At 46.2% G+C, this 11,030-nt stretch overlaps 2 protein-coding genes across 2 annotated transcripts; both read left to right on the forward strand.

Annotated features, from left to right (window-relative positions):
* The first annotated feature begins 10 nt into the window (after positions 1-10).
* LOC125968369 (eukaryotic translation initiation factor 3 subunit B) lies at positions 11-5,377 on the forward strand. Its single transcript, XM_049719358.1, has 19 exons — positions 11-236; positions 771-963; positions 1,032-1,151; positions 1,232-1,289; positions 1,436-1,564; positions 1,638-1,795; positions 1,892-2,023; positions 2,100-2,166; positions 2,240-2,286; positions 2,369-2,579; positions 2,888-2,960; positions 3,041-3,163; positions 3,247-3,325; positions 3,440-3,578; positions 3,656-3,781; positions 4,190-4,267; positions 4,384-4,492; positions 4,586-4,698; positions 4,895-5,377. Exons 1-18 carry the CDS (start codon positions 137-139, stop codon positions 4,684-4,686), a joined length of 2,043 nt encoding a protein of 680 aa, XP_049575315.1. The 5' UTR covers positions 11-136; the 3' UTR covers positions 4,687-4,698; positions 4,895-5,377.
* Positions 5,378-7,269: 1,892 nt separating this feature from the next.
* LOC125968821 (uncharacterized) lies at positions 7,270-10,995 on the forward strand. Its single transcript, XM_049720258.2, has 5 exons — positions 7,270-7,549; positions 8,911-9,195; positions 9,514-9,774; positions 9,988-10,254; positions 10,475-10,995. Exons 1-5 carry the CDS (start codon positions 7,492-7,494, stop codon positions 10,663-10,665), a joined length of 1,062 nt encoding a protein of 353 aa, XP_049576215.1. The 5' UTR covers positions 7,270-7,491; the 3' UTR covers positions 10,666-10,995.
* The last annotated feature ends 35 nt before the right edge of the window (positions 10,996-11,030 follow it).

Here is an 11,030-nt window from a genome sequence, read left to right on the forward strand (position 1 = left end):
TGTGCCACATTTCCGTCACGTCGTCCATTTTCACTGATACCGCACATGGTGTCACGCCGGTCGAACCGTCAGCCTCCCGTTTTTCTCTCCGATAACTTCGTGGCCACGAGCAAACACGTCCCGTTATCCGTATTAAATGCAAGAAACGGTGGATATGGTGGATGACCCAGAGTACGAGGAAGAAGAGCCGTCCTTTAGTGACCCGGAGGACTTCGAGGATGACGTCGACGACGAGGGTGAGTGGAGGCAGGAAAATCGCCGGCTTTACGGCCTGTTAGCATTATTAGCTGCACTCTCAAGGCGGAGTATCCAGCGTGTTATGTCGTATACACTTTGTCATGGTTAAAAAAAAAAAAAAATACTTGAGCTCGAATAAAATATTTTGTGATGGAAAAATTCACGTTTAAAATATGACGTCTCGGTTCCATTGAAACAGCTGTATTATAATACCGCAATTACTTCCTCGATTTCCTCAATGGTAGAATCGTTGCATTCAAGAACTTTAAGAATTAAACTATAAAAGAGGTTTCTGATTATTATGATGATGATGTAAAATCCGTGAGCGTGGACCAGAACAGATCTGACATTATTGGCCTACATTGGTAGGGATTTACTTTTCGACAGTACCACTGTGGTTTATTTATTTATTTATTTTTGTACGATTACCTCCAACAAGTGCAATATGAATTATCACGATTTAAATGCATGCACAGTGAATGCTAATGCCTCAATGAGCTTTTGAATAAATTCTCATTCATCCTTCCCTACAGAGCTGCTGGGTGACATCCTGAAGAAGAAACCCCAGGAGGCTGACGGCATCGACTCCGTGGTGGTGGTGGACAACGTCCCGCAGGTTGGCCCAGAGCGTTTAGAAAAGCTCAAAAATGTCATCCATAAAATCTTCTCCAAGTTTGGAAAGATCACCACCGAGTTCTACCCGGAGACCGATGGCACGACCAAAGGGTAGGACGACTCCTCTTTCTGATGGTTGAAGAAGAGATGTATAATAGATGTATTTTTTTTTCTTCCAGTTACATCTTTTTGGAGTACTCTTCGCCCAACCAGGCTCAGGAGGCGGTGAAAAACGCAGACGGCTACAAACTGGACAAGCAGCATACATTTAGGGTCAACCTCTTTACCGACTTTGACAAGTAGGTTGCTAAATCCACCGAAAATGGAAGATGTGACGTGTTTAATGTGAGTAAATCTCATATTTCTTTACGTGTTAAAGGTACATGACCATTAATGACGAATGGGAAACTCCGGAAAAGCAGCCTTTTAAAGACTTTGTAAGTGCGGAGATCAATTACTGTCTTTTAATGTCTCTTTCGTTATTCAGCCGTGTCAAATTGAAGGACTCAACTTGTGTTTCGCAAGTCCAATAAGTGTGAATCGCGACAGTTTAGCGTTGCAGCTCAACGCTTTGTATGTTCAGGGTAACATGCGGCATTGGATCGAAGACCCTGACTGCCGGGACCAGTACAGCGTGATCTACGAAGCTGGCGAGCGGACGGCCATTTTCGCCAATGATGCTAAAGATCCGATCGTCTCTGAAGAAAGGGCGGTACGCGGTTAGATGTCAATACATTATGTGGTGGGGGGCAAAATCACGAACCCACGTCTGCGTTTGGATGCAGCGCTGGACCGAGACGTACGTGCGCTGGTCTCCCAAAGGCACCTACTTGGCCACCTTCCACCAAAGGGGCATCGCCTTGTGGGGCGGCGAGAAGTTCAAGCAGATTCAGAGGTTCAGCCATCAGGGCGTGTCCCTCATCGATTTCTCGCCTTGTGAGAGGTGAAAAAGTTGCGCAAGGCTTCCACCACGTTTCGATTGACTGCGGAATTTTGCCAAACATTTCCTCCGATGCTTTGTGTGTCTGGTGCCGTGCAGGTACGTCGTGACCTTCAGCCCGCTGATGGACACCAAAGAGGACCCGCAGGCCATCATCATTTGGGACATTCTGACAGGCCAGAAGAAGAGAGGTTTCCACTGCGAGAGCGCCGCTCACTGGCCCATATTCAAGTGAGCGTTTGTCGCCGCTTCGTCGTAAGCCTGGACTGCTTCTCGCGCCGAGTTCAAACGGCTTGCTTGTTGTCAGGTGGAGCCACGATGGAAAGTTCTTTGCCAGGATGACTCCAGACACACTGAGCATCTACGAGACTCCAGTAAGACGATGAAATAGGAGACTTTGAGTTGTGTTAAATGTTCCATCCCAAACACTCCCTGTGTCACTTTCAGTCAATGGGCCTGCTCGACAAGAAGAGCCTCAAGATCAGCGGAATCAAGTAAGGGGTTGTTCCTCCGCATGCTTTCGTGGCTACCTTGACGGCTTCTCCAAATTCCAATCTGGTACGTCTGAACGCGCAGGGACTTCTCGTGGTCTCCGGGCGACAACATCCTCGCGTTCTGGGTGCCTGAGGACAAGGACATCCCGGCCAGGGTGACTCTGATGCAGCTGCCTTCCCGCCAGGAGATCCGAGTGCGCAACCTCTTCAACGTGGTGGACTGCAAGCTGCACTGGCAGAGGAATGGAGACTACCTGTGCGTGAAAGTGGACAGGACCCCTAAAGGGACGCAGGTTCGTGCAGCGAAAGGGAACGAAACAAACACGGGCTTGCCTTTTTCTCCATCGATTACTCTGTCGATGAATCGGATAGCATTTTTGTTTGAATGAGTAAAAAAAACAACAACAATTACTGTTTAATAATGACCATTGTTTTTCAAAGTAAAAGCATATGTTTTGAAATCTTTTGTTTCGATGAAATACAAAAGATACATCCATGTGCTTTCTCGAGCGATTGGTCAAAATCTGACAATGACGACTTGCTTACTGTGCATGCGAGTTGAAACGGCTTTCTTTTTTTTTTTTTTTTACGTCCTATCCAGGGCGTGGTGACAAACTTTGAAATCTTCCGTATGAGAGAGAAACAAGTTCCTGTTGACGTGGTGGAGATGAAAGGTAGAAGGAGACGGGAACGACGTCTACGGGGTAACAACAAGCAAAAGCGGGCGGCGATTGAACACCTCTTTCTCGAACAGAGAGCATCATTGCCTTTGCGTGGGAGCCCAACGGCAGCAAGTTTGCGGTGCTCCACGGAGAGTCTCCCAGGATCAACGTCTCCTTCTACCACGTCAAAAACAACGGCAAGATCGAGCTCATAAGTATGTTGACCGCACGGCACGGAGAGAGCGCTTGCCCGTGTCTGTAACGGCGCCACTCAGTGCAATTGTTTTGGCTTCTGCAGAGATGTTTGATAAGCAGCAAGCTAATAGCATCTTCTGGAGCCCCCAGGGACAGTTCTTGGTTCTGGCTGGACTCAGGAGGTCAGTCGAGTTGTTTTTTGTGTCTGAAAAAGGAAAAAAAAAAAAAACCAACGCTGAGGATTGGGCTCTATTGGTGCGGCACCTCATTTGATATTTGCCCTTTTTCTCCTGTAGTATGAACGGCGCGCTGGCCTTTGTGGACACATCCGACTGCACTCTGATGAACATAGCGGAGCACTACTCGGCCTCCGATGTGGAGTGGGACCCCACCGGACGCTACGTGGTCACCTCTCTCTCCTATTGGAGCCACAAGGTGCCGGGACACCTTCCGCTGCCTGTCGGAACGCCCTGCCATTCCTGACCTTTAAATTCCCCCTCCCCGTCTTGTAGGTGGACAACGCTTACTGGCTGTGGACATTCCAGGGTCGCCTGCTTCAAAAGAACGCCATGGATCGCTTCTGCCAATTGCTGTGGAGACCCCGACCCCCGAGCCTGCTCAGCGCAGACCAAATCAAGGTAGGGCTGTTTGTTTGCTGTTGGTGGCGCCGTTGTTTTTTGTGACATAGCAGTACAAAGCTTTAAACGGCTTGCTTGGGGTGGTGACCGTTTGTACGTCTTGGGTATTGCGTGAATAAACTCCAACTCAAAACTCCAACTCAAAGGGATCCTCGGTTTACGACAGCGTCACGATCCTTTGGCAGCAACCCAACACGTGCTGTCATCTATCACCGTTCTGATGATAACTCAAATGTATTGAGAAAATGATTCGGTCCAATATTTGTAGGAGGAAAAAAATAAATAAAAAAATAGGATGTTGCAATTTTGGGGAAAATGGTCAGGGGGGGGAAATGAAGTGAAGACTAGACTCACGTTTTTCTGCTTTCTGATCACTAAAAATGATCTCCCTTGTTGTGTCTCTTGTAGTCGATCAAGAAAGATCTGAAGAAATACTCCAAAATCTTTGAGCAGAAGGATCGTTTGAGCCAGTCCAAGGCTTCAAAGGTTTGTTTTTTGTTTTTTTGTGTCGAGACAACTCTGATTTCCGCGGCAACCATTGGACGCAAGTTCGCCACTCGTCGAATTGCACCGCACGTCAATGTTTGTGTCTGCGTGAGTAGGACTTGGTGGACAAGCGAAGGGCCATGATGGACGAGTACCGTCGCTACAGGGAGCAGGCGCTGCAGATCTATCGGGAGCAGAAAGAGGCCCGCATGGAGCTCCGAGGAGGTGGGGCTGCATTTCCAATCTCCTGGTTACGGATGACCTACCTCATTGCTCTGCTCCTGTGTGCTCACTCGCGTCTTCTCACGATTGTTCTAGGAGTTGACACCGACGAGCCGGACAGCAACGTGGACGACTGGGAGGAGGAGACCATTGAATTTTTTATCAACGAAGAAATCATTCCCATCGGAGATCTGTAGTCCCCTACGCAGGTACCGACGAGGTTGATTTACGCTGCTGCAATGGCGAGGAGAACCAAATGACGTTTGAAGTCGTAGAATGGAAAGTGTTAGTGGAAGTCGGACGGATGACTAAAACGATCGATGATTTGATGACCTCGTAATTTTCTGGTCCCGTTAATACCTTTAAGAGAAAAAATACCTTACTTTTATTTTCTCTCCGGCGCAGTCCATCCGTTTTTGTGTGGAAGAGAAACGCGGCGGCATTGACTGGAGAAGGACGACGACGACCACGCTGTGAATTTTGGGCTTCGACGTCCCGAGTCTCGACATTCACCTTCTAGTGACATCATCAGAGCACGCCTGGCGGATCAACGGCCACATAAAGGGACCGACTCATCACCTGCCCCCCACCCCACCCCCGGTCTTCTTGCCCTTCGTGGGACTTGATATTTACTAATAGCGCCCTCTGTTGTTTAATTGGACTCGGGAGCGGTTCCAGAAATGACCTCTGTCGTCATGCTGACGTTTAGTCGGCGTGCGGCGCAGAGTGTCTTAGCAGCGGGGCGTGGAGGTGCTAAACATATTGCCTTGTTAGTGAGTGTGCTGATGTGGCGCTATAGTGGTTTGTATCCTCCTCCTTTCAGACTCGCCTTTCACACAGGGAGGGGGTGCGCAGCGGGAATAACTTTCAATAAACAGTCGGACGAGATTGCATTGTGTTTTTATTATCGTCATTTTTATTATCACCACTTGATATTTTTTATTTCATTTGCAGGGGAATCAAATGATAACTATTGGCGGGATGGGATATTAGAAAGCAGTATAGACGCTCATTTATTTCAGTAGTTGACTTGAGAAAATGGAACTGTGTTCATTACTTTATATGGCAAATTTGCGACGGGCTTCCTTTTTTTTTTTTTGAAATAGTTTTTGGGGGGGAATAAATAGAGGCTTTTTGTTTGTGGGCCCTCGAGGCACTGTTAGGAATGCTGGCTCTAATCATGGGAGTGTGGTCGCCAGATAATTTTGTCCCATTCCGCGTATTAGTGAGACATGTACAAATGTTCGGTCCAAACTTTCGGGATTCATAAATCAAGTCCTGTGTATGCTGACTTGAACTGTTACTTAACAAATAACCGTCCATTTTCCGTCGCGCTTGTCCCCACAAGGGTCGCGGGTGTTCTGGAGCCGAACCCAGTAGTCATCGGGCGGTTGGTGGGAGACACCCTGAACTGGTTGGCAGCCGATCGCAGGGCACCTTTTCCAAACACTGCCGTGTAAACGTAGAAGACATTGCGACACGTTCAGAGTAGTTGTAATAGCTGAAAGGCATACTCAAACTCCCCCCCCATTACAATTTGTAAATTTTAGTTTTCTGCGGAGTTACATTGTTGAGGTGCTTATGATGTACTATGGTTCTTGGGAGTATTCTCTTTGAATACAGTGTCTTGGAAAATCCTAATTGGCCCCTGCGCGTCTAAAGGTGATTTCACATGCCACCAGGTGCTTCGAATTAGAGTTCAAAAAGTCTTTTTTTTTTTTTTTTTTAAGGTAACCGGCAATGGCATTTTGTAGCGGCACTAGAAAAAAAACACACGTTTTTTTTGTATCCACGCAAACAATAAAAACCAATCCGGCGTAAACATCAGTGCAGTGGTTCTTAACCTGGGTTCGATCGGACCCTGGGGGTTCGGTGAGTCGGTCTCAGGGGTTCGGCAGAGCCTCCATTGCGGAGGTCCGAACACGCCTGATTCATCGTGTAAATTTGTGATGACGCTTATCTGAACTGGTCTTGCGAAAGCAACAACAGAAGCCACAGTGTGTAATTTGTTGTGAGTTCATGCATTGTGTTGGTGTTGTTCTTTGAACAAGCTCATTTTGTGCACCAGCGAAAAAAAAAACATCGATGTCTTGAATTTGAAAAAATGACTTTTAGCTTTCACTGAAGAGGGGTTCGGTGAAAGCGCATATGAAACTAGTGGGGTTCGGTACATCCAACAAGGTTGAGAGCCACTGCATCAGTGGGATGAACAAAATCGTAATGAATCCCCACTCCAATATTGTTACAGTAAAATCTTTTCTCATTTTTGCAGGATTTTTTTTCCGAACGATGCCCTGTGCATTGCTTACATAATCTTGTCCAAACAATTTTGGTTTAAGATGTCCACATCTCACAAAGGAAAAACAAGCCATGGCACCAATGGTACGCAAGTGAAATCATAGAGGCTATTTCAGTGACGTTGCATTCCTTTATGGTCTTTGTGTGTGTCCACAATCGTCGTCATTGTGATATATATATATATTTTTTGTTATTTCTTAATTAGGTTGGATGTCTTTCTGATCGCGACGATTTCTACTACTGCCACTAAAGGCACCACCGGGATAAGGGGCACCCGAATGTCGAGGAGACGGCTCTGTATCCGTTGAGTGGATTTGGAAAGAATCGAAAAGACTTCTGAAAGGACAAAACGTGCCGCTCGTCGTGACTCGGAACCGCAACAGTTATGACATTCCGTAAAGACTTTAAGGAGACGAGCAAGCAGCTGTATGGCGTCAGACAAAGGGGGTTATATAAGGTTACGCGGCCGCTTTTGCGTACGTGTAGCACGCGCGCACTCGTCATAAAGTTCCCAAATGCAGCCAATCAACGAGCAACAAATGTGCAAACTTTCGAAGCGCCATTGAAGATGACGGCGATTGAGCGCTTTATAGAGACTCGCTCGCTGAGCTCTTTCGGCTTGTTTGATTCAGTGGATTCGCCTGCTCGCACCTCCAGATCCAGCTCCGAACGCTCCCTCCTTTCCTGGTCGTCCTCGAAAGAAGATGAACTTCTCCAAGCTGCTATGCTTGGTGCTCGTGTACAGCCAACAACTTGGTCAAGGTAAGGGCGTTGAATTCAATTCCTATGTTGCTAACCATTTTGCGCAAGCTTTTAGGCGCATGAATAAAACTGGATTTAGGAGACTTAGGACTTTGTTGTGTGTGCGTGCGCCTTGCTTTTTCTCTGCCACATCACTTATACACTATAAAGACTAAATTCGGATTTTTGTTAACAAATTGAAATACTTTTTGAAATACTTTTTCATTTTCAAACAGAACATGGCGTTTTTTTAAATCTAGATAACATGTTCCCTTGATTTCAAACAAAGCCTATATTTAAAAAAAAAAAAAAAAAGAAACCACTCGTGGAAACTTTAATAGCAAACTATTAGGAATGAATTCTGATTTTTGTTTTAAACAAAGGGAGTCACATTGTACATTTTCCAACCAAACATGGCGTTTTTTGAATATAGATCATTAAAATGTGTTACTTTGATTTCAAAGAAATTCTAAAAAAAACAAAAAAAAAAAACATTCCAAACCACTCGTGGAAACTATCATTGCAACCACTGTTAAGACTGAATTCAGACCTTTTTTCAAACAATTAAAAGACATGATTTTAAAGAAAGCCTTTAAAAAAAAAAAACATTCAAATGTCTTTAAGACTAAATTCAGATTTTTTTTAAACAAAGGAAATCACATTTTGCATGTTCAATAATCAAAATGTTACCAAAGAACCCCTATTTAAAAAAATACTTCAATATAGTATCTTAAAAATATATAAGAATATTTAAAACCACTAATTGCAAACGGTCTACACTATAAAGAATCAATTCAGATTTTTTTTTAAATTTTTCAAACAGCACAAGCTTTTTTTTTTCCTCTAATCCAAATGTTAATTTGGTTTCACAGAAAACCTAAAACAAAACATTTCTAACCGCTTTCATGACAAAACATTTCTAACCGCTTTCATTGCAGTCAGTATACACTATTTCGAATAGATTTGGTTTGTTTTACCACCAAAAAAAGACCAATAATCACATTTTGCATTTTCAAACAGAACATGACGTTTTTTGTACAAAATAATAGATTCAGAAACCAAGGGAATCACATTTTGCTTTTACAAACACAACTTGGTGGGGAGGGAGGAGTAGAGGTCATCCAAATATGTTCCCTTTGTTTTTGTTTGAAACAACACTCCTCGAAAAGAAGACAAGACCGACACATTCAATTTGGTCTTACGCAGGGCGGATTACAATTCGGATCCAGTGGTGTCACGTAAATAACAAAGACAACAATTTACAATGGCAAAATTCATATTCAGAAATGAACATGGCAAATAGCCATTCTTTCCTCAAATGTGTACTTTGCACACAGACCAGACCAGAGTGGGTGATACTTTGCCCTCTTCTGCTTTTGTAGTGCTGGTGGAAGAGATAAAAGAATGCGAGGCCAAGACTCCTGGCACACCTGTGCCGTGCAACGGCAAGAAGGGCGGAGCGCGCAAATTGAAAGTCAAAAAGACAATTGCTACCAATGAGCCGGATGTCAAGTGGGAGAAGGATGCCGCACTTGAAAGTGACAACACTAAGTACAAGATTGATGGTGGCAAGAAGGAAACCCTGGAGATCCTGAGCCTGGATGTACCGGACGAGGGAGAGTACACGGCCAAAAACATATCACCAGAGGAAAAGTTCCAGGTCAAAGGTTAGATGTTGCAGGACAGCCGCTGGCCGCACGAAAGCTTCTTGTGCACCGTTTCCTTCGCATGTTTTAGGAATGTGTGTGTGTGTGTGTGTGTGTGGGGGGGGGAGGCACGCCCACAGGGACAACACACACACACTCCACACAGGGAAACTCTCTTATGCTCAGGAGAAAAGTTGGAGAAAAATGTCCAAAATTTGACCAAAATAGCAAAACATCTCGGCGTCCTTTTCAAAGGGTCCACTTAGCGCCACAGTCTTTGCTCCAATGTACTTTGCGCACAGACCAGAGTGAGTGATTCTGCTTTTCTTGTGCTGGCAGTGGTGGACTGCTTAGGTGGCAAAACCGCCTCACCCGGGCTGTGCCAGGGCAAGCTGGGTGGCATCATCAAATTGGGGCTCTCAGACGGAACTGTCGACTCAATCTCCTGGAAGAAGGGGACGGGCGACCTTTCGGCCGACAACTCCAAGTACCCAGGTGGAGTCGACAAGGCTACCCTGACGATCAAGAACCTGGACGACGAAGACGAGGCAAAGTTCACGGGCGGCGCCAACGGCGAGGGAGAACATTTTTCCGTCCAAGGTTTGATGTTGGAGGAAAGCCGCTCGCCACACGAAAGCTTTTTGTGCACCATTTCTTGATATAGGCACAATCACGCACGCACACACATTTGCAGGCTTGAGTCAGAAAAACTAGAAGGTGCACATGACAGCACCTTAGCCAAATGATTACCAAACAATTTCACAATCCATCCCGTGTTACCAGAATGTACATCTGCTTTTCTTGTGCTGGCAGTGGCCGACTGCTTTGGCGGAGGAGCGGGAAAGACCGTGGAGTGCAATGGCAAGCAAGGCAAAAACCTCAAATTGAGAATCTCAGGATCAGTTACTAGTGGTTCTGTCACCTGGGCGAAAGAGGGCGGCGAGCTCCCCGACGGCCACGACAAAAAAGGAACCAAGGATGAAGGTCTGCAACTCAAGACCCTGGCACCACCCGATGCGGGAACCTACACGGCCACCTACGCCCCATCCGTCACTGAGTCCTTCACTGTCAAGATTGCGGGTGAGTTGATGTTGCACAATCCACTCGGTGGTACGAGACCCGAAAAGCTTTGAGCCGGAACCATTTTGCATTTCATTGGCAGTGGAAGCTAACCAAGAAGCTAGCCCATTCAGCGGCACTTTTTCCTTTACAAAGCGCACTCGCGGTGCTGCGCGCAAAAGTGTGCGGCAAGTTCAAACGTTGCCAGCTGACCTTTTCCAATTGCCATTCTCCCATTCAGAGCCGAAAGCGAGCGACGGCACCACCAAAAAGGCGCCAACTACGGGCGGCGGCGGCGGCGATACCACTGACAAAGTTATTGTGCACGACAAGAAGCCCGACGGCGGCAGCGGCAGCAGCGTCCTGTCCTACTCACCTGCTCTGCTGGTGACGGTCACCCTGATGCATCTGCTGCTTCAGCTGGCCGCCTAGAAGACAGCACAGCACAGCACGCTGAAGGTGGAGGCAGAAAAAGCCAGCGCCAGGCAGCCCGCCCGCCAGCCAGCCATTGATAGGTCTCTGCATGCATTCTCCGACCATTGATTTGCCACTGTACATTTTGCCATTGAATTGCCACCATAGGCGCATTTAGTCGTTGATTAAGCTTACATTTGCTGCCACTGTAGGCGCATTTAGTTAGTTGGTAAGTTTTAGCGCATTTAGTCATGGATTAAGCTCATGCATGGAGTTAGATTTGCTTTTCCTTTGATTTGCTGCTCGATTGTTCTTTTTTCCCTATCTTCAATAAAGTCGTCGATCTTTGTTTGTTTTGAATGAGCTCACTCACAAACGGCGGC

The sequence above is a fragment of the Syngnathus scovelli genome, chromosome 5 (genome assembly GCF_024217435.2).
Source record: "Syngnathus scovelli strain Florida chromosome 5, RoL_Ssco_1.2, whole genome shotgun sequence".
In the NCBI taxonomy this organism is placed as follows: domain Eukaryota; kingdom Metazoa; phylum Chordata; class Actinopteri; order Syngnathiformes; family Syngnathidae; genus Syngnathus; species Syngnathus scovelli.

Excerpts from the sequence above, each read along its gene's own strand:
- LOC125968369 (XM_049719358.1), top strand. The coding sequence starts at position 137 with ATGCAAGAAACGGTGGATATGGTGGATGACCCAGAGTACGAGGAAGAA. Across the intron at positions 3,579-3,655 it reads TCTCCTATTGGAGCCACAAG|GTGGACAACGCTTACTGGCT; the intron begins GTGCCGGGACAC and ends CCCGTCTTGTAG. Across the intron at positions 4,493-4,585 it reads CCGCATGGAGCTCCGAGGAG|GAGTTGACACCGACGAGCCG; the intron begins GTGGGGCTGCAT and ends CGATTGTTCTAG.
- LOC125968821 (XM_049720258.2), top strand. The coding sequence starts at position 7,492 with ATGAACTTCTCCAAGCTGCTATGCTTGGTGCTCGTGTACAGCCAACAA. Across the intron at positions 9,196-9,513 it reads GGAAAAGTTCCAGGTCAAAG|TGGTGGACTGCTTAGGTGGC; the intron begins GTTAGATGTTGC and ends TTGTGCTGGCAG. Across the intron at positions 10,255-10,474 it reads CTTCACTGTCAAGATTGCGG|AGCCGAAAGCGAGCGACGGC; the intron begins GTGAGTTGATGT and ends TCTCCCATTCAG.